The sequence below is a fragment of the Mycteria americana genome, chromosome 7 (genome assembly GCF_035582795.1).
Source record: "Mycteria americana isolate JAX WOST 10 ecotype Jacksonville Zoo and Gardens chromosome 7, USCA_MyAme_1.0, whole genome shotgun sequence".
Classification (NCBI taxonomy): Eukaryota; Metazoa; Chordata; class Aves; order Ciconiiformes; family Ciconiidae; genus Mycteria; species Mycteria americana.
Window position 1 is genome coordinate 24,649,156 of NC_134371.1, and position 26,155 is coordinate 24,675,310.

Here is a 26,155-nt window from a genome sequence, read left to right on the forward strand (position 1 = left end):
CTATGCTCAGGTTTTGAACAAAACCTATTTTTGGTGAAGCTCTTCTTAGATGTCATCTTTGTTCCCTTGTCCCTGGGACCTTCTGAACAGGAGCATGGCAATTACTAGATGTGGTTGAATTTGCTTGCTTTGGCTTTTATTTCATTTGGGCTGCAAAGCAGAGGATACTTACATAGCAAAGGCTAGATCAGTTTCTGCCAATTGCTGACTCTGAGCTTGCTTGAATTTGTATAATATATGCTGATGCTATAAATAGGAGCAGCTCTGTCCCTTGCGCTGAAAACTCTTTGTCAACCATGCAATACTGAGATTTTGTTAGGTATTAATTAAGTTACGGGTATGTATAGGATGCCATGTGTTGCTAAGAGGAATGGCAGATTCTTTCCATGTGACCCAATTTGCAGTAGGTTTGGATATAACAAACAAAGTAGCTGAACAAAAGGGTTGTTCACTGAGTCACCCTCCCAAAAAGAAGGTGAAACTGAGGATGTCCAAGCCATTGTTTGGCTTGGTTTCTCAGTGAGACATTTTTGTCTGCATGTCTGTCTAACATGCTGGCCATGGTTTTGCTGTTCTTGTTTTTCCTCATCTTTTTGGTGTGTATTTTCAGTACTGTGTTCAAAGGCAAGGCACCAAAAAGAAGTACCAAATCTAAGGAACCAGGGCAAGAAAGAGGCTGCCTGCTGTGCAAATATTTTGGGCAACAACCGGGCACCAGGAAAAAATTTCAATAAAGACAGAAGAGGCGAAAGGGAGGAGAAGAGATTCAGGCTCTTTCTGGCTCAGTCCTACAGCCAGTTAACACTGAAGTTTCCATCTCCTAAGGATTACCAGTATTATTACGGTGTCCTGTGATACTTCATCCCTCTTGGGTTCAGGGTAATGGTAGTTTCCTAAGCATGCAACATAAAACCCTGAGATGTTCATCAAAATCTGCTAATTAAAGAGATAGCAGACTCATTTAGAGGATGTGGCTGTCACAAAACACCACAGGAATTATCTCTGGGCTTTGAAAACCAGTTCTTCAACAGTCATACTCCTGGAAAGAGACCACATTTTGTTTCCTCCTTGCCTGCATAAAATCTGCTGGAGAATTGGCGCTCATATTCAGTGTCACGTGCCTTTCTCTTCAGTGTGTTCTGCTCTTGCTAGAAAGCATTCTATTCAGGCTGAGCATGCTCACTCACTCTTAGCAAGCCCTGAAGAAGAGGAAAACTGAGAGATAAGAAAAAGGTGGGGGTGGCCTTTGCTCACAGTATGTTACTTGCACAGTGGATGGGCATGAGCTGGTGAAAACTGGGGGCTGCTGGTGTAAGCTAATACACACTCTTGAAACTACCCAGCTTTTCTGTAGCTAAGATACATGCATTGTGCTCAGAACTGTAACTGCAGGCACATTTTCTTGGAGCCAGGAGCCTGACACCATAGAAAGTAGAGTCAATGGTGCTTCACTCCCCACCTTTAAGACTGATGATATGCTTCATCTGCACTAAGTAACTTTATGTGATGAGCCTGTTGGTTCAAACACTGCTTTGGCAGAGCTCATGTTGAGGGAACACTTGCCTGCACCTGTCAGAAGATTTTGCCAGGGCTTCATGATATTAGTCCTTATGGTGAGGGGGGTATCAGCCAGCGTCCCAAAATCCCTTCGCACTCTTTTGGTTTGCAGGTCCCTGGCAGGAAGCAGGGTGCTTTGGTTCAGTTTGTTGCTTCGCGAGAAGACGCGCGCCCTGGGCTTTCCACATCAGTTGGCCTCTTTCAACATCAGACAAGCAGAATATTACAAGGTTGGTGCAGGTAGACCAAAAAGCCCAGTTCTTGAATACAGAACTGGAAATGAGGTGACAGAAGGGAAAGGGAAAGCAAGAGCTCAGATGACATCTTCTCTTGTACTGGGGGGGTCCCTCTTTGGGACTCTTTGGGTACTGGGGAAGGATGCAGCTGAACTCTGAAGCTGAGACCTCCCACCCGCCTTCTCCCACAACTACTTAAATCTAGTCCCATGCCTTTTATCTTCTTAAACCAGCATCTCCCCTACATTCCCTTTCTCCTGCTTTTGTTCCCAATGTGTATTTTAACACTTGCATTCATATGTAAAGCTGAGGAATAGGGCCCTTCCCACTTCCTGGTCTTTCTTGGCTTTTAGACTTGTATCCTGTTCTTTTCACTAGTGCTTTCTCATCAACTCAAATGCCCTCCCTGCTGGTCACAGCCTTTCCAGAAGTGATACAAAGTACTCTGTGCGGAGTTTTCCAAAGTATTTTGATTTGTGGAAGCCCTAACATGTTTCCAGTTAAATTGTGGATAGGCCTATAGAAAAACTCCCTCTAAATCTCAAAAAGTGTAAACTACAACAGTTCCGGTAATTTTGTTGTCTCTAGTGTGCTCCCTGCTTATCCTATGACGTAAAAATACGGATTGGGTATTTAGGGTGCTGCCTCCAAGCCACCTTTTTCCTTCCCTTTCTCACCATCCCTCCCCACTTTTTCGCATATACCTGTTAGGAGGTTTTGGTGCCACAGCAGGCAACCAAATGCTAACAAGCATCCTGGCTCTGGCTTACAACAGTCCTGCCGCCAGTGGTTAACTGAACATAGTGGTTAGGTCAAATCCATGCTACATCTGGTCTGTGCATACTTTTTGAAATGTGGATACTTTTTTTTTTTTTTTAATACTGACCAAAGGATGCTAAGTATTAGCCTTTTATAGACTAGAGGTTATAAAAGAGATATAACTGAGATACCTGGAGCTCGCTAGTTTCCAGGAGGGAGACTAATCCAGGATAATTCTTACTATTAGCAGAAAATTACTCACTTATTATTTTTGAAGTATATAATGGTAATAGATTTCCATTTACCCTCCTAGGTGGCTCAGAGCTTCCTGCTGCTGCCTAACCATCAGTTTTGTTTCAAAGAAGAGAAAAGAAGGAACGAAAAGACTCAATCCATGATAGCTGTAGTAGGGATCAACATGTTACCCCAGCTGGTGCAGCATGCACACCCAGTAGTGACAAGAAATTCAGCTCAGTTCAGCTGCAGATGAATGCTGTAACTTTCCATGGAAACTACAGAATTGATTCTCTACCTTTGGCTCCAGGTAATTGCTTTGCCTCATGCAATTATGTGGGGTAATTAGAAGTAGATTATACAAGGAATAGCAAAGACCATCAGTGCATCCTCCGTATTCGTGGTCTTTTCCTTTAAGAGTGATTATGACTTTTTTACCTTTTTTTTTTTAGCCCAGTCTGTCTCTTGCTTTCTACCCAGCTGATCAGTATATGGCATAGGAAGGGAAAAAAAAGTATGCTTTCAGCACATTACTGAGTTCTGCTCATTTTTAAAGCACGCTATCTAGTACAAGCCCTTATTGGAACTGCAGTGGAAAAGCAGAATGATTTAAGGACTCTAAAATTCACATTTTCTTCCAGCCTGATAGAGTGAGGGACTATTAATACACCAGGCAGACCTCTGAAATAGATGAGGCTCAGTAAACGACAAACGCATTTTGGTTGACTCAGAAAATATTAAGGCAGTTAGCTTGTGTTCTCTCTTTAATATTTTTTTTCCCTACATAAAGTGGTACTTTTTTGAAAGGTGAAAAGTGGCAAGGTAGCGGACAGTTTCTCTAATAAAGGTTTATAAAGTTCCCACTGATCCATTACTTGAGAAGTGCTATCCTGCTGCTATGCTTAATGAAAGATCAGTCAAGTAAATTGTTCCTGGGATTCAACTTAATTACATGCAAGAGATAGAAACTTTGTTATCAAAGACTTATAAAATATCAGGTGGCTTTAATGAAGTCAGTAAGGTGGCAGTTTTAAACTGAAACCTGCTTGCTTAATAATAGAAAAGGCAGTAGATTTGAGCAAGATGTTTTATAAGCAGCGTGTCACTTCTCCACTGCAAGGCAAGAGACGCATTTTTTAAGCCGCGTTAGTGAGAAACGTTAAGTTCATTGTCAGTGTTTATCCTCTCAGCCTCAGACTGAAGGGGCTATAGCTGGAGGAGATTTCTTATTGAAAAATTCTTTTAGTCTGAAACTCAGCATATGATGACTAGGGTGATTTTTCTTAATGCTTACAAAGCCATTTATCCAGATATGTAATTGAAATCAGGAGATGCCTCGGAATGACATGGCTGTGACTGGTACTAAATTTTGAAACCTTAAATAAGTAAAGATGCTTAAAGTTTTAGACCTTTAATGTTGACCCATTTTATAGTCATTTGGATGTTTTCCTATAAATTTTTAAAATACTTGGATTGGGTTCATTGTTATGCTGGGAATAACTTGCCTTCCTCACCAGTCCTGCAAATTTTTTTTGTGGTACAGTAAAATTAATATGAGTATATTCCAGTTGTATTCACAAATACTGCAGACTGGTAGATTGTTCAAGGCACTTGTGTATGTTTCCATTAAAAAAAGAAAATATAATTTTAAAAAAGCATTTTTTAAAAGTGCTTGTTAACATTAACAGCATCCTTCAGGATTCCTGACCTTATGGGGAGCAGTTTTTGCTCCGCAGGTGCTTTTGGAGGCCAGGTCATATTTTACAGGGTGACATTTAAGGTGTGCTTAGGCACGAGTTGCAGAACCAGTGGCCAGGGTGGGCAGTGGGCTGTCAGGTGGGGCTTCCTGATGGAGAACAGCCAGACTGGTCCAAGCAGGCTGCTTCTGAGCTGTGAACAGGGGACTCCCCTAACACACACACTCTGATGTCAGTCTTGCATATTTGATCAATACTACTTTCCACTTAAACCAGAAAATTAGTTGTTGTACTCCAGAGAAGACCCAGGTTGATCCAGTAGCTGACAGGCCAGCACCTGACTTGCATAGAAAAGACAGTGCCACTGTCACTGCTTCCTGGTGCTCTGCTGCTGGCTTGGCGTGGTGTGATGTGTCTTTCGGTCTGTTTGCCTCTGCAAAAATCAATAGAATAGTTCTGTCAGGAGCCCCGATGAACATCAGGAGCCTCGTGCTTATTTCTCTCAGTATCTTTCACAAATTACCTAAATATTAGAAGAGGATCCTTTTCTCTCCCGGCTGCAGGCTTGTCCCACCAGTCCTGCAGACTGGTGGAGGTGGAGGCCTGTTAGCCACAAACAGAAAGAACAAACCCCAATTTTCTACAACTTCTGCCTTTAAAGATTTTTGTGCCAAGCTTTCTCTGCCATTTGTCAGATGTATTGAGAGATTTCATACCACTTTTCCCCAGCTGGCGTCCTGGCTTTAGATTTCTTCTTTGTGATGAGAGCTGCCCAGTGGACCATTGGACTGGAGACAAAGGAGGTAACGTAGCATTTCTTGTACAGAGAGCTGTGCACGAGGAAGAGTGTAGCCAAACAACATAAAAAAAGGCAGGGCCAAATCTATGCCCAAGAGTGATGGAAGGAGGTAGAAAGCGGGATAACCTGGTGGATTGAGAGGACTAGGGCACAGGGATTTCTGCCCCTCTGCTGCTGTTCTGGACACTTCCTTGCTCTAAGGCTACATGTCATTTAAGATAAACATTATTAGAGTAGTTAGCAATTGCCTTATAGCTTTTGTCATGGAAGAGCCTGATGGTGTCTCTTTGGCTTGCATGTTGAGTGTGAGATGTTTGGATCTGGCTGTAAGCACTCCTGATGCCAGAAACTCAGGACCATCTTGTCTCAGGTTGAGCTCCTAAAATTAGGGGCTGTTTTGGAAATGCTGCCGCTTATCTCTGTGTGAGATAAAACTTGCAATCCCAATGTAACTTTTACCCACACAGCAGGATCCCGGGAGGACTGAGAGGCTCTAAATATTGAACAATGGCAAGTCAGCACTGTGAGCAGTTATTGTTGTGAGTCAATGTTGAATCCCTGCCAAAGATGCCTTTTACAAATAAAATTTAGCACTAATTTATCAATGAGTTAGTTCATAACATGATGTAAAGCACTCAGTACATAATGAGTCCTTCTGGATCGAAAGAAAATGCTCATAACTACTTTAGTATAAATAAATACTATGTTTAAGTGAACCAAATCAATGTAAGGGTATTGCTGTGTTTCTGCACTGACAGTTTGCTACTTTCTTTATTACCTATGGCTGGCAGGGAGGGTTTCGTTAATTTTTTTTTTTCCCGTTTTGTTACCTTAACAAAACTGTCAGCATGTGTTCTTTACTCCTTGCTGTGCAAGTGCTTCACTGAATCCTGCGTACAGCCAGGTAATGCCCTGCTGTTCCTGCTGTTCAAGAGAGCCTTCGTGTCCGCAGCCCCTCGCAGGCAGCTCTGCTCCCTGCTGCTCCCCAACCAGCATCCAATGGCACGAGACCAGAATCACTGGTGCAGAAGCAACCGCCTCAAATTCTCTTCTGCGTGCCACGCTCTGCTTTTGTCAGGAAGGGCTTTTTCTAGATCATTGTCCTCATGATGGAGGTAATCCATCTGTTCTGCTGCCCAGAGCTGATCCTGGGGGAGAGGCCAGAACTGAACGCTCTTCGTTCCTCCATGGATTCTGGTCTCGGGCCTTGAAACAAACTGCAGCTGGGTTTTTCCCAGCTCTTCCCAGAGTAACCTCTGCTCTCTGTGTGCATCTGCTCCAGGCTGATGCATCTTCAGGCTTGGTCGGTTGTTTTAGTTTTATTTTGTTTTGTGGTCGTTTTTGGTCCCGCCCCCCCCCCCCCCCATTTCCTGACCCAATTTCAGCGGTGCCACTTGCAGTACTGAAAATTTGGCACCCCAAAGAGCCAGGGCTTCCTGGGGCTGCTGCTGCACGCTCCGTATCCTCAAACCTGTGGAAGGGCTCGAGAGCTGCAGCCGAAAGCTGTTGAAGGGAGAGCTGATGGTGGCTGGTGGGGCGAGCAAACAGCTTTCGGCTGAGACGGGAAGCGGCTGTGGGTGCTGTCGGCAGGTTTATCGCCCGAGAGTCGGACGGTGCCTTCGGCTCCCCCGCGGACTCCCGAAGCCCGCCGGTGCCCCGGGCGCAGCCCTGGTGGTTGCAAACCCCCGTTTGCCTTCACAGCCCTCGGCGGGGGGGCTCGGGGGACGCCCCCGTCCCCGGTCCCACCGGCGGAGGAAGCGGGGCGGTGGCGCGCCCCGGGGGTCTGCCGGGGGCGGCGGCGGCGGCGGCCCCTCCCCGGGGCGGTGCCGGTGCCGGCGGCGGCGGCGCGGGCAGCGGCGGCGGCGGCGCGGGGCCATGGTGAAGATCGGCGTGCAGCAGCCGCCGGCGGCGCTGAAGCCGGAGAAGCAGAAGGCGAAGGCGGCGGCGGGGGGCGATGGGGCGGCGGGCGCCGTGCTGCTGCCCCCGGGCGCCGTGAGTGCGGGGCGGGGGCGGGCGGGCGCCGCGGCCCGGGCTGTGCGAGCCGGCCCCCGCGGGTGCCGCCGGTGGTAGCCCTCTTTGCGCCGGTTTTTTCCCTTTTCTGCTAAGTTAGAGCTGAAAGGTGCGTGCTGTGGGGCCGGGCGTCTGCGCGGAGCTCGCTCCTGTTCGGAGAGGCGCCCTGGGAGAGATAAAAGCGTCTGGTTTTATGGATGTTAGCTCACGTCCTAGAGGGTGCGTAGGCATCTGAAGTTTGGAGAAGTAGGGAGGGGATGGGGCAGCGTAGTTGCGCCATTATGGGGAGCAGCATCCATGGGCACTTCAGTGAACGGCCAGCGCGGACAAGTGGCATCAGAACTCATCCCTTTGGTCTAGGTGGTTTTGCCTGGGGGAATGTAATTTGGGATTGATTATTCATGGGTGGACTTCAAATTCTAACATCTCTGAAGGCTGAGGGTTGGCACAGAGAAGAAGCGAGAGGAACAAAACGGCTGGTACTGGAGCAAGGTGAGAAGCAAGGGGGTAAGAGCATGCTCAGCTCTCTAGATGCTTTGCAGTTTTCAAGATGGGAGTTGACATGCTGAAGTTTAATTGCTCTGCTGGCTTCAGGTGATGGGTATCAGAGGGGAACGAGTGCTCATGCCTGTGGAGGTTGGGATCCTGCCAGGATCCTGCCAGGTGCGAGGTGAATGAAGGCAGTGGGGCATCCCTGGCAGATGTAGAGCATGGCTGGGGCCTTGGGGTAGAGTTATGTCGAGTCCCATCCAGACTGCGTGAGTCACGGGCAGGTGCTGGCAGGCAGTGCTGGGTGGTGTGGCTGGTGCTCATCTGGAGGAGGAGAAGATGAAATGGGCACTGTTGTGTTTGGCCACGACTTGAGCGTATCTGCAGTCTATCGTACTAGAGAGCCCGCAGTTTGCAAGCTCTTCTGCGAGGGAAGACCCACACAGCATTGTGTGTAGCGGGGAGGGTGTGGTCCAGAGAGGTGGGCCTGACCTACAGCATCAAGTCCACCTTGTTACAGTGCTTCTGTATCAGAGCAGGAGACTTAAATGGTGTTTCTGTATTCCTTGTAAATGCCTCAGACTGTGCATGCAGTTTGATCATTTATCGAACCCTAATCCTCCTGAGTCAAAAAACTGCGGGGGAGCTGCAGCAGTGCAGAGTGTCCCTCCTTATGTGCCTTACCAAGTGAGTGCGAATTACCTGCCCCGGAGAGTTGCTCTGCAGTAGGGTCTTCAGGAGATTGCTCAGTTCTGCAGAGAGTTCAGGGAGTTGCTTATATCATAACGATCTCTCACATCACGCATGGATATGCTTGCAGCTCTCAGCTGTGCTGTCAGTGTCTGAACGTGCTCGGTCTGTCATGATTGCATCTATTAATCTAGTGCCTAGGAGCTGTATAGAAACCTGTAACGGGGCAATGTGGCCAACTGTGATATCTTGGTGACTTCCAGACTTCATCTTTCCTAATTACGAACAAAGAAGGTGGTAGGTTTCTTCCCACCTTTGATGAAACCCTGAAAGTTGACTCTCACACTGGACTTCTGGCTCATGCTGCCATAAAACCAACTTTCCACAGCTGGGAACTCGGTCGTTCTGCCGATCCTTCATAAGCTCAGGCAGGATCTGTCTCCTTCTCATGTCCACTGTGAGAAAAGGAGTTTAAAAAATGATAAAATAAAAAATAAAAGTAGCAGAAGCTTATTTCCATCATTACTGCTGCCAGATTCCAGCAATCAAAATTATTACCATTCAGGTCCTGCCAGATGAATGAAATTGGCTTAGGTAACAAATAATAAATTTTGGGTTCTTTATGTTGCCTCAGGCCTTTCTCTGACTCCTGGGGGGCACTACGTTGTTCTTTTAAGCCCACATCAGCTACAAAGGAACATAAAAATATGAATATAGAACAAAGACTCTTCAACAGTCTCTTAATTCCAGCAGACGGGCATGTAAGAAAATAAGCGTAAGACCCATAACAGAAAGGCAGGAGCAGGTTGCGGTGAGTCAGTGCAGCATGAGGGGTGTCCAGGGAGCAGCACATCTACTGACCTTTTCCTGATGCTATTTTTCAGGGTATCTGTGACACTGGATTCTTTGATAATGGTCTTTTGGTTGTAGTTTGTACTTAGCTGGACCGAGGGGGTGTGCTGCTTTGTAAAACACCCAACTTGTGGGGTTGGTCCTTCTGTAGCCAGGCTTTCTTGCCATGCTCTCTCTCCTGCTGCCAATAATTCCTGTCTGTGTGTGTCTTGCTCTAGCTGCCTTGCGGCAAAATGGCATTGGTGACATGCAAACAAGATGCTCTGCATTCCTTTCCTCTTTGATCTCACAACTTCAATCCCAGTGATAGGAGCCAGAGCTGGGAGATGATTCAGTGGTGGCTTCTGCAGTCTGTGAATTTTGGCAGGTCCTCCGTGAATGCAAAGATGTGGCAGGCAGGAAGATGTCTGTGATGCTAATGTGTCCTGAAAAGCAGTAGGTGAGGAGTCCTGACAGCAAGCTCGTGTTTGCTGAGCCTTGTTTCTCCCCTGTGCAGCTCAGTTTGAATTGGAAAGAAGATGCAGTTTGAACTCTGTCAGAAGAATCCACATAATTTTGAGGCAATTGCAACATTTTAAGGGCTTATAAAAGAAACAGTCTTGTTGTCAGTAGGAGCTGGGAGGATGCAGCAGTCTCAAGCAGAAGGCAGTTTGAGGTTATGCAGTCAGTAAAATAATTTGTTGTATTTGTTGGAAAATATTTTCTCAGATGCAAAATAGTATTCAGTGAGTTTTAACTGAACTCCAGATTTACAGTCTGAAATAGAAATAAATACACATGCTGTGTCTTTAACTGCTCTGGGAAATGTGCTCCTTGCGTTTGCGATGGACGTTGAAATCCACAGGAACTGAGTAAAACTGCTGGCTGGAGCTCTCCAGTCAAAATTTGGTTTGGGGTCTTTTTTTGGTTGATTGCTAGTAAACCCCTCTAATACTAGCAGCTAGTTATTCTGCAGCGCAAGAGCCAGAGGAGAAGGGGTTTCATTAAAATCTTCTGCTTCACGAGGGGTAAATGATAAGAACTGGAGGGAAGAGGCACCTGTCATCCCTCTTGCTCTGTATGTAGCAGAGACTGGCTGCTCAGGTGCCCTGGACAAGGGCTCTGCCAAATGCTCCTCCCTGCTGGCCCGGGGTGGATCGTGCCTTACAGCAAATGCTGCAGCGCAGACCGGGCGTCTGTGGGGACCAGGACCGTTCGCAGATGATGGGAGGACATCTGTGTGCGTCGGGGGATGCTTTCACAGGAACCCTTGGGGAGAGGAAGCAGAAAGCAAAACCTGTAGTCCTGCATCTGGGAAAGGCTGTGCCGAGATGGCGTGTGCGATTGTGTTAGTCTTCGGCTTGCCAGAAGGATGAACGTTGAGGGGAGGACAGTGTCTGCTCAGGCTGTGGCTACTAGATCTGGCTGGTGGGAGAGAAGGGCGTTAACTAACGAAGTAGGAGGACTGGGAGAGTGCTCTCCGTACCTGCAGGCACTGGCAAGCCCACTGGTAACGCCTTGGCAGTGGGTCAGAGGCCCAGGGGTTGCGAGGGGCTTTCCAGGGTGCACACAATGGTATCCTGTGGGTGCGACTGATGTTTTGCTCTTGGTTGGTTGCAGTAATACCAGGGTTTGGTTTCGTGCCTTTCCTCTCATCTGCATTCCCTGAGACTCAACAAGACTGTTCCTTTTGATGGGCTTTGGATCACACCCTGGTTGCCTGGAAATGCTTCCTACAAGGAGCTGCTTGCTGCCTGGTGCTGAATCTCTCCAACCCTTCTGTCTCTCTGTGTGGCCTCTTTGTAGGCCGCACCTCAGGATGACTGTCCAGGGGGGTGCCTCAGCCTCCTGGCTGCAGGGCTGCCGCTCCCTGGGCAGCTGACGGCCGAGCTGCCCCAGCCTCCTCCTTGCTGCCAGCCCGGGGCAGCCGGCAGCAGCTCCCGCACCAAGTGTGGTTGCCCCGTTTGTACAGAAATAGCAGGGGAAAGCCTTGAAACCTTTGGGGAATGTGTTCCCTGAGGGGGTGGATGCCTCCCCGGTGCCTGGGAAGCTCTCTTTCCTCTGACTACCACTGCGAAACTCCTCAGTGAGGAGCAGCTCCACTGTGGATGTGGAGCTCTTAGCAGACAGATAGTGCCTCGCTGCTGGGGCTGTTGCTGTGCCCCTGCTCCCCTGCCTTTTCATGCAGTCGGGTGGGGACAGTGAGCTGTGACTGCTTTGCATCTGTCTGAGCGAGCCCGAGAGGATGTGTGCTTCATGGGAGGTGGGAGCAGATCGGGACAGGCAGCAGTGCTGCTTCTGGCCTTCCCAGAGGTACCGGTGTGCCGTGAGCTGTGATGCTCCAGAGCTGGGTGCCGGTGCATGGGGCAGGTGGAGGAGTGGTGGCTCTTGGTGGCTGTGCAGGCATCTCTGCCGGCCCTGTAAAGCGGGCTCACACCAGCTTGGTGGTAGCTACTGTGCCAGTGCAATGCTGGCTTTTGTGAGCAACTGCCTTGCAGGATGCTGTGAGGTGGAAGACAGATGTTGAGGGAAGGGGATGTGAGAAAAAGTCTTTTAAGCAAGCTGTAAATCCAGAGAGAGGGAGAAAAACTAGCTGGCAGCGATGTAGATTGATTACGCTCATTGACATGTTTGTGTGCTTGAGTCCAGGCTTGATGCTCTTCAGCTGTGGGTATTTTCAGTGTGTTGAAGTCTTGGTTTAGGATCTAAACACAGTAGATATTAATTTGAAGAAGCTGCCTCCTGTAACAGAAGGTTATTCCTGGCCTTTGCCGAACCCTCCCGTATCCACATGGGCTGAAGTGATGACTTCTTTTTGTGTCCTGTATGGAGACGTCAGCTTAAAAAGAAGCGTTGTTGCTGGTTCTCGGTTCTCCGTGGTTTGGGGATGCCCTGGAAGCAGAGGAAAAGGGCTGAACTGGAAAAACGTCTCCAGACCCATACAGGATCCGCTCTAGTGAAATGCTAGACTTGCGTATCTTACTGGATTCTGGATGTGAATATTTGATGTTCCAGCTGAGCATGACAAAGGATCTGGCTAAAATTGGCAGGGGGATTAAGAGAGGGAATGACTATTTCTAGCAGAAATGTTATAAATGTGACTGAATTTGGAAACGCGGAGCTCTTTTTCACCAAAGAGATGCAGACTGAAGAGCTGGAGACAGAGAAACTTGAAATGTCTGTCTAGAGGTGTGCATTCTCCCAAAGCTGGAGGAGGGCTGAAGCCAATGCGGCTTTGCACGTAGGTGCTCTTTACATGGGAAGAACCTGTTGTGCTTGCCTGCTTTGGGCGCAGCAAGTTCTCTGGCAAAAAACAGAAAACAAGGCAATATCTCTAAAAAGAAGCAGTTTTAAAGGGAACAAATAAACCAAATGTAAGCAAGAGGCAGCAGCTTTGCTGCACGCGCTACATGTATTAATAGTGCAGCGCTACAGGTCCTGTCCGTAGGACAGGAACCCGCCGTACTCTGCTGTAAGAAGCCCTGTGCTGTGCAGTGATAAGCAGAACGCTGGTTTTCACCCTCTTGTTGCACTGTGCTGCTCACGTGGCTGTTCGGGGAGAGGTGGCCTGGCAGGTGGGCTGTATGGCTGCTCAGAGGAGGGCAGCTCCCGCGCAGCAGAGCATCGCTTCCACGTCTGGAGAGGCGGAGCGTCTAGGGAGGATGAGTTGTCCTTGTGAGCAGTTTTGCAATTCCTGCTTTTGCACTACCAAATCTTTGCTCATTAATGGGTTTACAGGAGATGGAAAAGGCATTTTCACTTCTGGATAGGTATTTTCTTCCCAGGTAATGTATGGGAACCTAGGTGTATTTTGGTTTTTTTAATGCTAGTGTTACTGTTTGAGGGAGGACAGTGTGGGGGGTTTTGGTTTTTTTAATCCATCCCTCTGCACTTGCTTTGCAGAGTTGTCTTCCTTGTTGCCATGCCCTACCGTTGAAGTCAGTTTGAACAATAAAGCTGAGAAGGGTAAATTTGCCTCCTCTCTCTTGCTGTTGTTAAACTAGACACCATTTCTTTGTGGTGAATTTTTGAGTGTAGGACTGACTGTCAGGGTTTTCCTACGCTGCTGCTGGGAGAAGAGGTAATCGCTGTCAGTGTTTCTGAAAGGGAGCAATGACTTCATTTTATGGTGTGACACTGTGTAAGTCCTGATTTTCAGGGAAGAGGCAAATGTTGTAACCTGAAATCTGTTTCCTTGTTAAGATGCTTCAGCTTGAACTCTGGGAAACGCTGGACTCTGACGCCTCTCCTCAAGAGTGAACAGTACAGGTTTACGGCTCTGATACCCCTTCTTGTCTGCAGAGCCAGCAGAAGGCAGTACCTTGGCTGTTCCAGCTCATAAGCATTTTGGGCATGGCTGTGTCCTCTTTTCCACCAGCCTTTTGGGAATTGGTCACCTCTAGTGGGAGGGTGAGGTGGGACAGCGATGGCTTAATTGGCTACAACCAGATCAGCAGTGCTTGGCTTGCCCTTGGCGACATCCAAAATGGCTAACTTGCTCTTGACCACCTTTGCCTGCCTGACTGTAGGAGCTCAGAGGTGGGTGCTGTAGTTTTAAATTGCACATTTGTTTGGATCCCAAAACTATCTGGACACGGAGCTCTCTGGGGGGGAAGCAGTGGTTAGAGCCCAGCCACGGTGTTCAAGTGAGTCCTCTGCCCCACTGTTGCTCTGCTTTGGTGCTTCATCAGGATCCAAAGCCATCACTGACAGTGAACCACTTCAGGTGAAATCGTGTGGAGGTCTCTTCCCTGTCACATTTTCTGCTTTCAAATGTGTTGAGACAGCACCCGATCCTTTGCACCTTTTGCAAAATCAATCACTAGCACTCTTTGGCTTGTGCCCAGGACTCCCTGGGCCTCTTGCACAGGTTGGTAGGTAGTTTTGTTTTATACTGGAGCAATTGTACAATTTTAGTCTGGAAAAAGGTGAGTGTGTGGCTGTTGGAAAGGAAGTCTGTCCAGCTTCTTCCCAAGTGCGTGGTCTGACTGTCCTGCCACGAGACAGCTTGTCGCTTCAGTGGGCAGTCAGGCTTGTGGCTTGCTTCTTCCCAAGCCACGCATGAAGGTGGAAGCAAGCAGGCTGGTTTGGTGGGCAGCTGGTAGCGGCTTCTCTTCACTTCACCTGGGCGGAGAAGGAAGACACTACACTGAGAACAAGCTGAAAGCTGTTGGCATTTCCTTGCATCAGTTTCTCAATGTTCTTGAATATTTTTGGCATTGGTCAAAGGTCTTTTAAGGAGTCAGGTGTCTGCCCACCTGCATATGTCTTTACCTTTGAATCAAGTCTCTCTCTTTAACTTTGCCAATCCCCAGATGTGAGAACTTCCCCTATTCCCAGAGCAGCTGCTCTGCTTCACTCTTGCTTGAGCTGCCTTTTGCCTTTAATTGCTCTAGATAGGTTTTGAGACCCAATGCCAAAGCTTAACCTTTGTTCTTCTTCTGGGGAAAATTGCCATTCTTTTAATGCTACCTCCCACTTCAGGGTTGCAAAAAACCTGCTGGCCTTCGCTTGGCCGTGCTTGCTCCTTCTCTCTTCCAGGTGAGGTCTGCTCAGGTGCTCCGGAGCCTTTTAGCTGTGGTGGTGGAGCTGCCCCTGGGGCAGGGACTGATTCGGGGCAGGGACTGAATTCAGACTGATTCCTGTCGTCACAGTGAGTGGCTGCAGCTCCTGTTGATTTCTGGAAATCAGGCCATGTTTATCAGACTCTGTATTTTTGGCAGTCAGGCTGTTAAACACCCAGGTTGGGACATTTTTTGCCTCTTTATCACAGCTGTTTATTTTCTCCTTGCCTGCCTGCCTGTCTGTCTGTTCAGTGTGACGCTTGGGGCTCTAGCTATGTGCCTGATAAGAATAGCCTTATTTTTACAAGGGGCTTTGTTGGCTCCGCCAATGCTCTGAATGGTTTTACTCCGAGGAGAGAGGCTGGAAAAAATCCAGCTGGAAGTTGTGCCTCTGCCAAAAAATAAAATAAAAAATATACATGGAAATGAATTCTCATCGCTGTGCAAAGAGGGAGGAGAAACAGCCCCTTAGTTCCAGAAAGGGATGGAAAAAGGAGAAAGGAGGGGGTTTTATATCTCTCTTACTGACGAGGGAGAAGAAAAAATATCATCACTGAGCGCTTAGGAGCTCCCACATGCTAGGCTGCATTTTTAACATCCTGCTGTCTTTGTCGTATAGCAACAAAGCTGGGGTTTTTAATTAGCCAGTTGTTGTTTTTGATATTCTAATTTCCAGCACTGCAAAGTGACTCCTGAGGCAGGTGGCTTTGTTGCTAGTCACGTGTGGTGGTGGTGTTTAAAGATGTGATTAGATTCATTTATTGCAACCTTTTTGCCTCTGGCTGTGATAGTCTCTTAATTACAGCCCTTTTTGGGGTTTGGTGTTGGTTTTTTTTTTGGCTTCCAGGCATCTTTGAGTCCAAAAGCCATCAGTTGTGTTCTCTGTGGAAATACTGCTGCATGCCCTGCACAAGCGCTGCTCAAGTGCTGCGCACAGGGAGTTCAGTTGCCTTGGAAACTGCGCTATATGTATGTGTGGGTGTAAATATAAATATATATATATATATTTTTATATCCATGCACATACATATTATTTTCTCTTCTGACCTAATGCTCTTCAGCCTGGAAGGACTCTCCTTCCAGGTGACGGGCTTGTTCAGGGGCCTCTCATTGCTAGTGCTGAGCGCTGACCCCTGTGACTCTGCCAGGGCGATGGCCCAGGCACTGTTCCCCACTTGGTGTCACCTGGTTTTTCTCCTCGTTTCACTCCCTCTCCTCTCTCCAAGCACAACTGCTCTTGAGGACAGGACTAATTTTTTTGTTCATTTGGCAGAGGAGCATTTTTTGGAGTGTGGGAGATGCTTCGGTGGATGCAAGGATGAACTGCCTTTGCTGTGATGGTTTCTCTCTCTCCGTTACTCTCCCCCTTCTTGTCTTTCTTCATCTGCCTTTTTTCCTTGTGTGTAGTCTCTCACTTTCCTTTCTCCAGAGCTCTGGATTAACAATCACTCCAGTCCCAAAGCCTGCCTGGCCACCCCTGCTCGCTCTGGCCATCCCTGGGGGCTATTCACCACCAAGCTCCCCTGGCTCTGAATGCCTAAATATGGGAGTAGTTGTCTCTGGGAGGCAGGTCTGGATCTCCGTGCCCTACAATTTATCCCACAAATTCTCCGGTGCTTTTTATCATACAGAGCAGCGGCCCTAAGCGCTGGCAGTGCCCAGCACCTGCATGTAGTCTGTCTGTGGGGTGGATGGACAAGAGGGCTTTTCTTCATGTGCAGGAAGAGTAGGCTGCATCTGTGTGGACGTGGGGGTCACTATCTTGAGAGGTGACACTCATATCCAAGCGCGGCGCGTCAGAGGGGAGGTCAGTCCGTATCAGCCTACACCCACTGCGGCAGCACTACAATTTGCCAGCAGTCAGCTGTGGGGTTTTTCCATCTGAAGTCAATGGAGGTGTTGCTGTCACAGGTCCTTACATTTTGTAAAGCAGTAACTGATTTTGACTGTGAATATGGGACTTGATCTGCTGGAGGCAGAGACCTTGAACTGATTTTTTCTTTTCCCATAGTCCATATTGGTCTTTGGTTACCAGAAATGAGTAAACAGTGAGATCAGTTAGATTTTTCTGATGTGGGTTTCTCAGGTTTTGAGCCCGCTTCCTTTGAGGAAGCCACGACTGCCTGTGGCAGTGGCTGTAGTTACATCAGTGCATTTTCTATGTCAAGAAGTCAGGCTGCTGCTGCCTTGAAACAAGCAACCTCCCAGAGAGGGGTGATGTAGTTTGCTGCCTTTCAGACAGCGCTCCTCTCCAAACCGCATCCCTTTGAGTATTTACACTGCATCGCGTTTCTCTCCTCACTTGTCAGTCGTCAAAATCTCATCTACTATTTTTAGTCACCCCAAGGTTCTTTGCCTGTTGGGGGTGTATACTTAGACACTTGCGGAGCTGTTTCCCCTGTTCGTCAGGCCCTGCTACACCTAAAATGAAAGATTTCAAACCTGCATGTTTCAGAAATGCAGGAAAGATGGTTTGCGGAAAACACAAAGCTGTTACCAAAGCTGAAGAAGCAGGAAAAGGGTGTGAGCTGAGCCCACCTCTGCCGAGGCAGTGTGTGATTCAGGAGGGAGCAAAGCATGACATGAGAGCTTTAATTTCATCACCTCTGTCATCTTCAGCAAGACGTTGGTGATGGAGTGATAGAATCAAATACCTATTTTTCATAAGCCTGTACTGTATTCATGAGAAGTATCAAAGGCAACACCTCAGTGGGTATGGGTCTTGCTGGCAGCTTGTGCTAGTGTGTTGTGTCCAAAGGCTCAGGACCTCCAAGGACTTGTGCATTTTTTTAAAAGGCTAAGTTCTTCAAAAAGATGGAGGACACCAGGGCACGGCAGTCCTGCTGGGAATCTGCACGGTTCTTGCTGTAAGAAAATCTCTCGTGTGGGCATCAGTCCTGCTTTGCAGGCTGGGGAAAGATGCAGAGGGCGAGCGATGTGCTGTGGAAGCCCAGTCACCGGCACCAGGGAGTGAAGTTTCCAGCTGGGAGCGAATGCTTGCAGGCTCTCATCTTCTCTGGCTTTGCAGGGCTGGAGCTGCTGAGCTGAGGCTAGGGAGCTGAGCTCTGGGCTGCAAACTCCTCTTGACCCCATGTCTGCAGCACCATGAAGCCTGGGGGCTTCTGCTCAGCTGTAGGTGCTCTGGGCAGTCTCTGGCAGGTGTTAATGGTTTCCCTGCCCTGTCTTCCTCTGGCTTTTTGACTTGATTTCCATGTTGTGGACCAGACATCACACCTGTAAAGCACAGCCAGGCTTCTGTCCCACAACCCCTTGTACAAGAGGAGCTCCTTAGCCATTCGGTAACAAATAGGGATAACAGGACACCAGCCATTTTCATCGTGTCCTCAGTGAAACCTGAAATTCTGAAGAAAATCCCCAAACCCTGAATTAGGATTTCCACCACCGCCCCCCCGACTAATTTCAAGCCTCCTCTACCAAATGGTCTATATCATAACTTCATCCTCTCCTATCTGGGCATCTGGTGCCTGTGCTGTTCCTGCACTGGCCCTGCAAGCAGGCAGGGCACTGAAGCATAGTGAAGAGCCCGTTTTATCCAAGGAAAGGAATTCCTTTTTATATTCCAATATCCTATCTGCTGCCAGGCGCTGGGTCGAGCATCTGTGAAGCAATTGCACCTGCAAACTGGAGCCGAGTCAGCATGTTTGGTTATTCAAGCTCGCGCGCTGGAGCTGCCTCTGTTTCTCGCCCGGTGGGGTGAAGTATTAGCAGGACAGTGCCTGGCAGAAAACCCAGGATGCACAGGCGCTCTACTTGGGAGATGGATGCTTTCCCCCATTGCCCATGTGGAGGAAGAGCAAGCTGTGCCTTCCCCTTAGGTTGCGCAGGGGAAGGAGCTCTGCCCGCGGCCTCTTCCAGTTTTCCCACTGGAAAGGGAGTCAGACTGGCCCTTTCTGTAGGGTCAGCAAAGTGGTGGCCTCTGCTGCCTGCACTGGCGCTGAAGCGTGTGGCAGTGCCAAGAAATATGGAGCAAAGAAAGAATCATTACATGGAGTGGCAGGGTTTTCCTGCCCTGAAATTGCAGTGGGATACTCTGCAGAGCTGTGGATCTGTCTGTGCATCCTCCTTGCATGCACATCCATAGTGCCTTGACCATGGACATTGTGCTCTTCTTCCGCTGCTGTCGCTTTTCCATCTGTTCATTCATGGAGAAGCAAATGATTGTTTGTCCTCTGTGCAGCCCAGAGAGGGGAGGAAGGGCCTTATGTTGATTTTTGTGTAAAATATGCCCATCTGTTGGAATATGGTGTTTAAAACAATGAAAAAAGAAAAGGAAAAGCCCATTTGCTGAACTAAAGTACCTGCCTCTGCCCAGGGATGATTTTGACCCCAGCCTTTCTCATTTCTCTTGGCCAAAAAAACCCATAGTTGTTTGGGGCAGAAAATTAGTAGGATGGCTTGTTGCAAGAAGAGTGTCTGGTTAATGAATTCTTATGGAATATTGTTAAACATCTGGTGAATGTACAGCATTTTTGCATATTAATATTTTGATTTTTGTCCTCAGTGGAAATGCACATCTCGAAGGCGTGATCTGCTCTTCAGGAGAATCCCACTGCCGAGTCTAATTCTTTTCCCCACCACTGAAATTCATGGAGGTCAGGAATGCTGCCAGATCTGCAAAGTCTGCTGTGCAGCATGAGCTCAGTGCATGGTTTTGTTTGCTGGTTTGTCCTGGGGGTCTTTCTGGCAGGGATGGCTGTCCTGCAGCTTGCTGCTGGGACTGCCTGGTTCTCTTTGGCATAAGGTTAGCTTAGGGGAAAACTGCTCCCTTGCTGGGGAGCCAGGCATTCCTATGGCAAGAACAGATGGAAATCAGCTGTGATGGCTTTCCCCTTTTTTAAATACCCACATTTCTACTGCAGGGAGTGGCGGTCCTGCGGGGAAGGAGGTATGTTGCAGCATGAGTGGGGCAGCAGCCTGTGGAAGAAGCTGCCTGGATTTTTCCAACCTGGTGAAGATTTATCTTGGGTGAAATGCTGTTAAAGCAGGTTGTGCAACGCTCAGTCCACAGGCTGTCAGCACTGAGAATGCCTCCAGCCCAAAGCTCTGGTGCTGACTGGTGTGTAGTTGCTTTTAAATTGTAATTAATTCATCATGACAAAGGCTGGTGGCCTTTTAATCAGCGGGACTGGGGAAGGAGATAGATGTTTCAGTGAGGGTTTGCACAGGTGATTTTTCTGCAGTATTTTGCAGGACTGTGGTTAATTGTTCCCTGTGGCCTGCCTGGCAGCATTAACCTCGCTGCCTTAATCTCTTCTCCATCAGAATGGTTGCTGTTGAGTTTTAATTTCCTCCCTCAGAATTTGAGGACTTTTTCCTTTTTCCTGGTGTTCTGTAACTTCTCTCAGGACAAAGCTCTGCTTTGCTTCCCCCACCTTCTCCCAAAATGCAAAACTCAGGCATTTTTCCTGAAGCCAGGAATGCTTTGTAGGGAGCCAAACTCGTCTCCTTTGGCGGTGAGGAGTGGGATGTCTGCCTGTGTCTTCGGCTGTGCAAAGAGCACAGACTTGCTCTAGCAAATAGCAAACCAGCGAGGGCTTATTTGCCCCTCCCTACCATTCTTCAAACACATTTTTTCTTTTTAGTGGGAGTAATTTTTTTTTCTGTTTGAGCTGCTGTGTCCTTCTGAACCTTCTCCCCAAGCTCTCCATGGTGTTAGCACTTGCAGCTTACCGAGGAAGCGGGCAGTGCATTATCCATCACGGGAACCTGGCACCTTTCGTATGTAATTCACTGGTGGAGCGTTAAACATTTTCTCAGCCGTGCTTCAGTGTCAGTAGCAGGAGAGATTTTCATTCCTCTTCACCTCCACTCTCTGCACTGTTTCTCTGATGACAGATATCTGGGGAAATCTGTTTTTGTGAAACACTTGACATAAAGCATGACTTTCCTGTCCTAGCAGTTCATGTCAGAGAGCCTTTAAAATTCCTCTAGTAATGTCATTTTTTTTTTCTTTTTTCTTTTCTTTGTGGCTTGTCACAGTTGCTGCCCCTCATCTGTAGAAGGAGGAGAAGGGAAAGATTGGAAGCGAACTTAAAATGTGGTATTTTTCAGTTTGCTCATCCCTTCATTTGCTGGAGGAGCAGTTACAAACTGATTAAACACTGATCCTTCAGTGTAGGGAGCTGGTGGTGAATAGAGGTGCTGCGGATCTTTTCAGCAGCTGGGATGAAGGAGAAATAAATATAGATTAATTTCTCCTGGAGGTGTGCTGGAATTGTAGCTCTCCCAAAGCAATTTGGTCTTTGCAGTTATCAGTCTGAATGTGGCTAGAAAAGAAAAAGTCGATAGCCGGAGCAGTCCGTGTTGGCTAGGAGTGGAGTGAGTAGCAGAGGGGTTGCAGGATCCTGGCTCTGCCCCATTCTGCACGTCGATGGAGCTCAGGTGCCGGGGAGGTGGGGGGGATCCCCACCTGGCGGGCTACCCACAGGTGCCCCAGGGATGCTGGGGTGCCCTTGCCTCAAGGGCAGGAAAGACCTGTTAAATCTGTTCCTCCAGCTTGTACGGGTCTCTGGCTAGCTGTGAAGAGAGTGTCTTTCTAATCAAACGTGTCAGATCACGTACTGTGGAGAGGGAGTTAATCTGCAGGAGCCCTCCCTGGTGCATCTCTCGCTTGCCTGCCTGCTCAGCTGAGGGCAGCTTTCAGCTCTTTTGTGTGGAAACTGGGGCATCATCTGCTTCTGAAAGGCCTTACATCTTCCTGCTTAACATTTTGGAGGGTTATTTTGGTAGTTAAAACAAGAGCATTGTAGGCTGGGATGAGTGGTACCCAGGAGGTAACCCTGCCTTTGCACTGCCCTCCTTTTCAAGGGCTGTAATGAGGTGAGCTGGGTCCTGTCTATATAGATTGGGCAGCACTCTAAAAAAGGCAGTGTCCTGGTTTCAGCTGAGACAGAGTTAATTTTCTTCGTAGCGGCTGGTATGGGGCTATGTTTTGGATTTGTGCTGAGGACAGTGTTGATAATACAGAGATGTTTTAGTTGCTGCTGTACTAGTCAAGGACTTTTCAGCTTCCCGTGCTCTGCCAGGTGCAGAAGAAGCTGGGAGGGGACACAGCCAGGATAGTTGATCCAAACTGACCAAAGGGCTATTCCATACCACATGACGTCATGCTCAGTATATAAAGCTGGGGAAGAAGAAGGAAGGGGGGACATTCGGAGTGATGGCGTTTGTCTTCCCAAGTAACCGTTACGTGTGATGGGGCCCTGCTTTCCTGGAGATGGCTGAACACCTGCCTGACCATGGGAAGTAGTGAATGAATTCCTTGCTTTGCTTTGCTTGCGTGCGCGGCTTTTGCTTTCCCTATTAAACTGTTTTTATCTCAACCCTCAAGTTTTCTTACTTTTGCTCTTCCGATTCTCTCCCCCATCCCACCAAGGGGGAGTGAGCGAGCGGCTGCGTGGTGCTTAGTTGCCGGCTGGGGCTAAACCACGACAGGCAGATATGTTTTCTTTTGGTGCTCTGACCATATTCCTGGAAGGTACGCAGGAATCTGCTTGAAAAATCAAGTTAAGATAAACATAGCTGTTTGGGTAGACTCACCCCAGCATGGCCAGGAGGTACCTCTCTGAGACCAGTAATTTCCAGCTCAAAAATTGCCCCTGAAAAATGCTGCAAAAGCGGCAGCATTTCAACAAAAATTTTTGAGTATAAATACATAAATGCTGTTACATTCAGTAGCCAGGAACTGTTAGTTCCTGATTTCCTTTTTTTTCAGTCGATCCTTATTGCCCACTGAAACAAAGCTTGACTTTGTTCTGAGCAGTTGGTGGCAAGCAGAGTATACATATATATGTGTACGTTCACACACACATATATAAAAAAATACGTATATTTGGGGGTGGGAGAGGAAAATGCACAAGAAGTGTTTTACTCTTGCCAGAATGCTGCCAAATGTGAAGTCGCTTTGCAGGATGGTGCCTGCCTTCTTCAGTCGCACACCACAAACTTGTGCATGGCCTTTGCATAAAATATGGTTGCTTTTCTGATCCCTTCCAGCAGCGGATGACTGATGCTCTCGTTTTCATCTTGCAGGAGGAGCCGGCTCCCACAGTGCAGGGCCGGAGGTCATCGCTCAGTGGGGTGTGCTATCTGACCATGGGTCTCCTCGTACTGCTCCTGGGCTTGGTCTTTGCATCGATGTATGTGTACAGATACTTCTTCATCACCCAGGTAGGGGTGAGTCGGGAAGGACTGCTGACTCTTCAGCCAGAGCAGCCAGACAAACTCTTTCATCCTTTGAAAGAGGTGGTGCTGTTATTGGTTTGCACTGCAGGCAACTCAGGAGCCAGTCCTCTGGGCACTGCAGGCGAGGCATGTCTTAAGTGGTAGGCTCAGGCTCATGTCCATCCTGACTCCCAGGAAGGGCCTTCCAGAAACCCTCCTCTTCCCCTCCCTTGTGGCTTTGTGTTGCCCTTTTTTTTTTTTTTTTTTTTTTTTTTTTTTTTTTTTTAAAACTCCATAAAAATACCCTGCCAGTTCTACCTTTTAAACCCAATGTTACTGCTGTTAGAGGTAAGGCAGTCTGAAAGTGTGGCTTGTTGCGAGGGCAGAGCAAGCCCTGGAGAGAGCAGGGAGATACAGGCAAGGGAACAGCTTTTTGCAGTAGGTTTTTTTAGGCCCTAGCACAGCAAAACTCCATAGTTGTAACAAAAATAGGTGCCGCTATTAATAAAGCGAGTGGAGAAGTGAAAAGTAAGTGGGAGATGGTATGGAAGTTGAGCCTTCGACCTCCATTAAATTCTTCCATATAGGCTTTGCAAAGCCTGGCCTAGCTGAGGCACTGGGCTGGCAGCATTTTAGTGGGTCAGAACATAGGGAATGAGACAGGGCATAGCTGCTTTTTAAGGAGGAAACTGCTGAGCTCTGTGTCTTGCTGAGTGTTTAGCCAAGAAACCCTAGAGCATCGATTTGCACTGAAGCCCTTGTTCTGCTGCAGAGCAGCTATTAGTGAATGAGTTCTCCCAGGACTGCTGGCTGCCTTCGTCTCTGCAGCCAGCACTTACCCACTCAGCAGTATAGTCTTTTTATACACTCCCTTGCTCCATAAATTTTCTTGCTGTCAAATTAATTTGCAATCTTTGTTTTAAGATACATCAGTGCTTTATTATCCGTGCTTATTTATTCCTGATCTGGAAACCCTGTGACAACTGTAGGGCTGCTCAACCCTCCCACACACTGCTGCATTAGTGTGATGGGACCCTGTTGCTGGGCTTTTGGTGTAGACGCTTCCTTATGAGAAGAAGGCCCTGGCATTGAAGGAAGGTTATTAACCAGGTTATGGACAGTGTTTAGTCCATCACCCTGTCAACAACCTACCCTTGGCGCATGCTGAACGGCGCTGGGAAATGCCTGCTGGCCCATTTGGGGCCACCCGTTGTCACCCTTACTGTCTGCTTGCAATACAAATGGCAGCTTATATCCAGCTACACAGCAAAGCCCGTTCAACATGGTCAGAGATGTGTTGGGGACCAGGGCAATGGGGCCTTTATGTCTCAGTCTCCAATGGCTGCACTTTGTCCCTGTGATCTTCATGCTCAGACTTCATCACTCTCTGTTAGCTCTCTTGCCTCTAGCTTGTGCTTCTGGAGCCCTGGTGAGCAGCGGCTCCTGTTTTGCAGTGAGGCAAAGCCGCTTTGTTTTGGTGCATTTGCTATATACAAGCCACAAGCACCTTTAGAAATGATACTCTGCTTGCCCCAAGCTTATATGCCTTACGTAGAAAAATGCAGTTACTGGAAGCTGTGTCTAGGGAGTGATGTGAATAGCCTGGTTATGAAATTAAGAGCCTACAGACAGTCAGTTTGCCTTTCTGAATTACACCATGTGAAATCCCACGGGGAATCCTTTACTCCCTTTGGACCTAGCTAGCAGGAAGGGAGATGTGGTCATTTCACAAGGGTGTTTTGCACTACCTTCATGAAGAATGGTTTCTGGTAAAAAGACTGATCTTGAAATATTCTCAAGTATCTGTTTGAAAAGGGTGTTTTTACCCAGTATAGGTATGTTTTCTTCCCGTGTTTGCTGTAGTTGTTAGTTGGGTGTATGAGTGTTGTATCTCCACCTGGATCTCATCCCCACAGCTGCCTCGCGAGAGCATGTTTCACTGTGGCGTCCTTTACGAAGACTCGCTGTATTCGCCGTTCAAAGGACAGCTGGAGTTGCACGAAGACGTCAAGATTTACATTGAGGAGAACTACGAGCAGATCAACGTCCCAGTGCCCCAGTTTGGAGGGAGTGACCCTGCAGATATCATCCACGATTTTCAGCGAGTAAGGAGCTCTTGGGGCCTTTAGGGGCATAGCACAGGGCTGAGCTGGGGTGTACCAGCACAGTGCTCATGGCCTAGCGCTATCGCTGTTGTCACATACGTCTACGATGATCTTGTTACTGAGCTGTCCTCCTTCCCAAGGCCGTCTCTGAGATTTTCCAACCTGCTCATCTTGTTTGGTAGGGAGGTCCTGGGACAGGTTTGTTGCTTAAAGCAGTTTCCTGTCTTCCCTGAGTTCCCTCTTTTCACCCATCTTCACAGCCACGTATCATTGCAAAGGGCTCAATTCCATAATTTCTCTGCTTGGAATGCAGGGTCTGACAGCTTATCATGACATAACGCTGGATAAGTGCTACGTCATCGAGCTGAACACCACTATCGTGATGCCCCCTCGCAACCTGTGGGAGCTGCTGGTGAACGTGAAGGTACAGCTGCAATCCTGCTTATTTTGTATGCTTTTCTTGAGTTGGCTCCTGAGTGCTAGCTAGAAGCTCATGGGAAACCAAAACTGCTGTGTCTGTGGAAGTAAGCCTTGGCACTGACAGAGCTGAGCCTTCATGTAGAGTGAAGGCTTCAGGGGGTTTAGCTGAAATATTAATTTTGTAGACAGCACGGTAACACTGGCACAACGGATCAACCTGACCAGGGTGACACAGAGAAGCAGCAGATTCTTTCCCTCTGGTGTTTAGTCATAGTAGGAATTCAGGAAAAAAAGAAAAATTTCCCTCCTTTCACTCTTGCTGTGGTTACCACTGCAGGTTGCCATTTGCAGAGCTCTTAGTGTCCCCTGGGGAGTACCAGGCCTTCAGCTTTCACCCTTTGTGGGGGGGTATCTGTGCTGCCCTCCCTGCTGTGCTGTAGGTTGCAACACCAGACTTGGGCTCATGCAGTTTTGCTCACAGCAGGCATTAACTGGGTTTAGTACCAGCAGGTTTGTTCAGTTCAGAAGCCCATGCCACTATTGCAGTGACTGAAAATAGACATCCCTACACGAGGGGATG

General features: G+C 48.1%; 1 protein-coding gene across 5 annotated transcripts in view; it reads left to right on the top strand.

Moving 5' to 3' along the window:
• Nucleotides 1-26,155, top strand: part of ITM2C (integral membrane protein 2C) — a 50,721-nt gene that overhangs the window by 15,052 nt on the left and 9,514 nt on the right. For 2 of the 5 annotated variants that reach the window (XM_075507431.1, XM_075507430.1), the window contains 6 exons: nt 1,670-1,787; nt 2,866-3,096; nt 5,213-5,286; nt 22,919-23,056; nt 24,967-25,155; nt 25,469-25,579. In XM_075507431.1, the coding sequence (XP_075363546.1) occupies nt 3,039-3,096; nt 5,213-5,286; nt 22,919-23,056; nt 24,967-25,155; nt 25,469-25,579 (570 nt within the window). In that variant the 5' untranslated portion in view covers nt 1,670-1,787; nt 2,866-3,038. The other 3 variants (XM_075507433.1, XM_075507432.1, XM_075507434.1) reach the window with 3 other exon arrangements.